Source organism: Myotis davidii, unplaced genomic scaffold, assembly GCF_000327345.1.
Source record: "Myotis davidii unplaced genomic scaffold, ASM32734v1 scaffold626, whole genome shotgun sequence".
NCBI lineage: Eukaryota > Metazoa > Chordata > Mammalia > Chiroptera > Vespertilionidae > Myotis > Myotis davidii.
In genome coordinates this window covers 275680-281045 of record NW_006297725.1, presented here as the reverse complement: position 1 = coordinate 281045, position 5366 = coordinate 275680, and the positions used below count along the sequence as shown (strand labels likewise).

At 52.1% G+C, this 5366-nt stretch overlaps 1 protein-coding gene across 1 annotated transcript in view; it reads right to left on the bottom strand.

Moving 5' to 3' along the window:
- Positions 1-1947: 1947 nt before the first annotated feature.
- IGF2BP2 (insulin like growth factor 2 mRNA binding protein 2) overlaps positions 1948-5366 on the bottom strand; it is a 148195-nt gene continuing 144776 nt past the window's right edge. The window contains exons 15-16 of the mRNA XM_006773329.2: positions 4560-4673; positions 1948-3216 (exon numbers count right to left, since the gene is read on the bottom strand). Of these exons, the coding sequence (XP_006773392.1) occupies positions 3124-3216; positions 4560-4673 (207 nt within the window). The 3' untranslated portion in view covers positions 1948-3123. The remainder of the gene's footprint in view (positions 3217-4559; positions 4674-5366) is intronic.

Genomic DNA, 5366 nt, shown 5'->3' with positions numbered 1-5366 from the left:
CCTGCTGCCTGCCTCTCCGTGTGGCTCCCCTCCATTGCGGCAACCTTGGGACCACTTCTGGGTGCTTTGTCCCATGGCAAGTAGGGCGTCTGTTAGCACCTCCTCACTTGTCTTTCATATGTTCAGACACATATTTTGGAAACGGGCAGTTTAGGAGCAGGAGTTAAACCTCCAATTTTGCCACCTGAATAAAGGCCAAGGAAGAAAATCTGAGCAGCAGAGCTAAGAGGGGTCCTGCATTATGCCTCCTCTCCCGCCAATTCCTCCGCATCCTGACAGATCCATCACCAAACCCTCAGGCCTACGTTTAAGGCCCTTTAAGGGTGTGCCGTTTTTCTGGCTGTTCATCTGACATGCACATCTCAACCAGGGGAAAGGTTTTCAGAAATAACCCCGATTGTCAGGAGCACGGCTTCTCTCAGGCCAGCAGACTATGTTCCATTTCCTCTTCTGAGGGCAGTGGGCCTGAGGCCTGAGTGTGTGTGTGGGGGGGGAGATGAAGCCCAGATACTTGGGTTTCTAATGGCCACGAGAGGGGATAGCACGTTCCTGCCCATGCCCATGCCCATGCCAACCACAGCAGAGAGAGGAACCGCTGGCTTCTACACAAAAAACTTTAAAATCAGCATCACAGATATTGAAAATAAAAGGGAAATCAGGAGTGTGGATGGGACACAGGCAAAGAACACATTTTGAGTTAGGAGCCCTCAGTTTGTTAGAAGGGGGATGTGGCCACTGTGGAACCCATCAGTTCACCTCCACCTGTCCCTGCTGGGCTTTGAGTGGTCACCCCAAAAAGCTTGACTGACCACCCCTGGCAGTCAAGTACCAACTGAAGAGTTGCTTGGGCTTTTAGCAGCCAGCAATCTCTGGCAGAGCCCACAGCTATGAACATGGGCTCATAAAGGGAACAGGACCGCTCTCATCCGCCTGTTCAGATCTCCTGGAACACTTCCAGTGTGGTTTCTGGGGAGCTGGGAAGTACCTCTTCCCTTGAATTGTCAGGCCCATTATCCTCCCTCTTCTCCTTCCCTGGCCAGGCGTCACGTTCATTAAAGACAGGGCTGGTCTTACCTCGCTTGATACACAGCCCATCCCTCTGGTTCTGTGGTTCTCAAATTTGGGCACCAATGGGAGTCACCTGGAGGGCCTGCCGAAACGGACTGTGGGGCCCCACCTCCAGAATTTGATTCAAGGTGGACCCCAACAACCTGCATTTCTAAAAAGTTCCCCGATGCTAATGCTGCTGCTGGTGTGGTGACTGCTTCTCCCAGCCCCCTCCTGGGAGGAGCTGGCCAGTCCTAAAGGTCTGTGCCACCTGCTTCCCAAGTCCCCTCGGAGCTGGAACGCAGCTGACCCCTGGGGACGGGAGATGCTTCTCGAAATAAGAGACCAAGACACCAGGATCTTGTTAGCTGGATATATTTCTTTTTTTTTGTCTGTTTGTTTTTGTTTTTGTCACAGAACACTGTTTGCAGTAGAGGAAACTGGCATTGCAGTCTGATGGTAAAATGGCTTGTTCACAGAAACCAGTACATGTCCATCCTTTAGCGCAAAAGCCCTAATGGCACGTACCCTAGTGAGATTCAGGACATCTCCAACATCTTCTCTGTGTTTCTTGGTCATCTTTCTTTTTTAAGGTTCGTCCAAAAGAAGGCCGCGTGGGCTCCTGGCTGGCGGAAGGCGACGCACAGCGGGTGGTGCACACTTGGACTGTCACCTTCTCCGGGCTGGCAGCTGATATTGTATTTTTTTTTCCAACTCATTTTTATTAAAAAAATAAAAAAATGCTCCTATCAGTTTTACAAAATCTCTAAGGGAAACACAAGAGCAAGGTGCTGAGGTAAAAAACACCTGAGGTAGCTTTTTTTGTGTGTTTTTCTCTTTTAAAAAAAATCTGTAAATTTAACGCCCTGGGCCAACGACCTCATGTAAATTGCTATTTTCTTCCACATTTTTTTTTTTTTTTTTTTTTGCAAAAGAAAGAAATCATTTTGCTGAAAATGGATGGCTTATACACCAAAATGTAAAAAAGACAAAATATACTCTTTCTTTGCGGGGGGTTTTTCTTTGTTTTGGTTGGTTTGATGGGTTCCTGTTTCCTCTTCCGAAAAGCTAGGACAAGTACCATTGACTCTTGTTCTGTTCAAGTGTCAGTTGAGGCTGGTTTGTGTGTTCGCTTTTGTTCCTTCTGTGTGATGTGATACTCAGAGCACTGCTTTGCCTGGGGGTGCATAGAGAGTGGGACTGAGGCAGAGGGGTGTGGGGGCTAACAGGATGGGTGTGGAGAAGGACGGGAGGGAGGATGGACGGGGAGAGAGAAACAGAGACAGACTTATAGAGCGGTATGCAAAAACCAGTTTAAAACCCGTGAAGCAAAGAGAAATGGGTGTGAGCTCGACAGGGATGAAGACGGTATCCCTTCTGTTGACGTACACAGGTGACCCGGAGCTGCCGCGAGTGTCCTGACCAGATTTCCCTCTGGTGGGTTTGTGTGGGTGGCCTTGAAGCTCCTTACTAAACCATTAGACCTCCCAAAGAATGACTTGATTCTTTAACGTCTAGAAAAGCCTGATTTCTCTTTAAAAAGGAAAAAAAAAATTAATACTTGATTAAGAATTGGAGTTAGTTGAGTTATTTGATATATTATTTCTAAAATATATTAACGCCGCAGGCACCCTGTGTCACCCACAGGCCACATATCTTAACATCTTTCCCCTTCTAATATGTACACACATGTACAGAGACAATTTTCCACAAAAGGATAGTGAATTTTGCTTTGCTTTGAACACCTTCACCTATGTTAGTTCAACTAAAAGGGATAGCGTGGTGGGAGTTACGGAGAGATCCGAGCGGGCGGTGAAGTGGATGGCTGGGCAGCCTGCAGAGGCCCGGGGAGGCGGGAGGCTGGGCCGGGCCGTGAGCCACCGGCCTCCCCCCCACCCCCTCTTCTGGCCACCAGGTCCTCAGGGCCTCTGCAGAGCCCGTGTGCCTCCGCAGACTTCTCGTTCCTCAGGATGGTCTTTGGTTTGCTCCCGATCCGGCTGGCTGTGTTTGGTCTCGTGGTGTCAGGTGTTGGAAGGGCTACATTCATCCGTTGTTTTGCTGGTGCCTGTGGGAGCCTCACTTGCTGCGCTGTGAGGCGACTCCCTGAGGGTATTTTTGCTCCTGCTGCTTCACCTGTTGTACGATTTCCCTGATCTTGCGCTGTGCGGTCTGCAGCGGGAGGGGGGGTGGGCGGAGAAAAGGAACCCAGGTCTCAGGATGAGCAATGGGGGTGGGCGGAGCCTTGGGGAAAGGAGGTGCTAAGCTGGGCAAAGTGTCACCCACCCGCTAAAGCCCTTACTACGGGTCCTTTTCTGCCTGGAGGTAAAGTGGCAGAGTCCCCCCACAACCACCACTCAACCTCAAGGCTGCTGGGTCAAGGGTGAGGGGGTAGAACACCAAAAGCTACCAGCTAATTACTGGACAAACAGGCCAGGAAGCAGAAACCAGTGACCAGGGGACCTTGCGGAGGTCAGAGAGCACCCCCTCCCAACTACACACATGGCTCCCAGTGCTGCCCACCCACTGCAGGAACCTGTGCCTCAGACACTGGGGACGCTGGGGGCGCTGGGGGTGCTGGGGTGGAGCAGCCCAAGTGGCAGTTGCTCTCCAGGGACAGTCAGCTCTCTAGGCAAAGGCACAGCCCTGGCTGGTTTGGCTCAGTGGACAGAGTGCCAGCCTGTGGACTGAAGGGTCCCATGTTCGATTCTGGTCAAAGGCATATGCCTGGGTTATGGGCTCGATCGCCAGTAGGGGGCTTGCAGAAAGCAGCCGTTCAATGATTCCCTCTCATCATTGATGTTTCTCTCTCTCCCTATCTGAAATCAATATATATATATTTTAAGGCACAGCCTTGGGAGAGCAGGCTTGGATGTCAGCTTAGCTTCAACTGCCTTCATGGGCTTAAGACAAGGACCGAGATTTCTCGATCCCAAAACCCAACCAACAAAAAGCATCAAAAAGAGCTGGCCCTTCTGCATAAAAGAGAAGCAGCTGTATGGAGGCCCTGTGTCCTGAGGGGGGGTGGTAGTGACTTGGAAAAGTAGAGGTAAGAGATAGGAGAGTCTGCTGTAATGAGCATTGAATGGTGAGATTTTGGCACCCAGGTTGGTTCTCAGGGTGCAGTCGGGAACCCTAAGGGTGGGCCCTTCTGGGTATGTCTCCCAGCAGAGGAAGGCTGTCAGGCCTGAGCAGGAAGACGAGGGGAGCAGGAGGGCGAGGGGAGCTGAGTTCTCACACTTGAGCATTTCGGGGCTTGAAATGTGCTTGGCTTGACTACAAAGTCCTACCCTCAGCATCCTGTGGCATGCCGGAGGACAGGGGTGGTGAGCAGGTGCTAACCAGCCGCCCTGCCATGCGGTGGTGCCTGAAGGGCCAGGGAGAGGTTCCATCTTGGGGGCGGGGTTGGGGCGATGGGTATGTGCAGGGGTGGTGGCCACCCAACGGGCCACTACTAGCTTAGTCAGAGTTGAAAAGAGACGGGCAAGAAAGACCAGACCCTCACAGCACAGTACCTGGCTCGCAAAGAAATGCCCAATAATTCTGACGATCACTTCCTCGTTTTCATCCGGCGTTTGGTCACGAGGCACGATGACTTCTGCGCTGGTTAGGTTCTGCAGTTCATTCACCTGGGAGGGAGAAAGGTGGGCTCAGGGGGCAGCGGGGGAGTGGAGGGCAAGGAGGTGGCGGTGCCCACCTTTCCTTCAGTCTGGCACGCTCCTGGGCCTTCCCCGCCCTGGTCACCTGGGGCCCTGCTGGTTTGGACTCCGGGAGGCTCCAGGACAGGGAGAGGGAGTCCATTCTCTGAGTCCATGGAGCTGCATTTTCATTCTGCAGTTCTCACCAGTGTGGTGCCCACCCACGCTCCCTGGGGCCCCAGGATCCCAATAACCCAGGGATGAAATTACTGCTGGACAGCTAAGGACCCTTCATTCTCATTCTTGCCTCTGTTCCTACCCTAGGTGACTGCCACTCGGCCAGGCCCACCTCCTTGTGAGGCCTCCAGGCCACGGGTCCTGCCTTATCTCAACCCCCTCACCTGCCGCAGTAGCACCACACTCCTGAGGGTTTGCGCCATGGCCTCGGCCCTGTCCCAGAGCTGAGCGCACACATGTAGGATGGACAGTTGACAGTGGGGGAGAGGGGTGCACACAGAATTCAGTGACTGGTTCTAAAATGACCAAATAGGACCTTGAAGGACGTAGGATTCTACGCCCTTGTGGTCTTATCTCAGTGGTTCTCAAGCTTCTGGCCCTTTAAATACAGTTCCTCATGTTGTGACCCAACCATAAAATTACTTTCATTGCTATATATTAACTGTC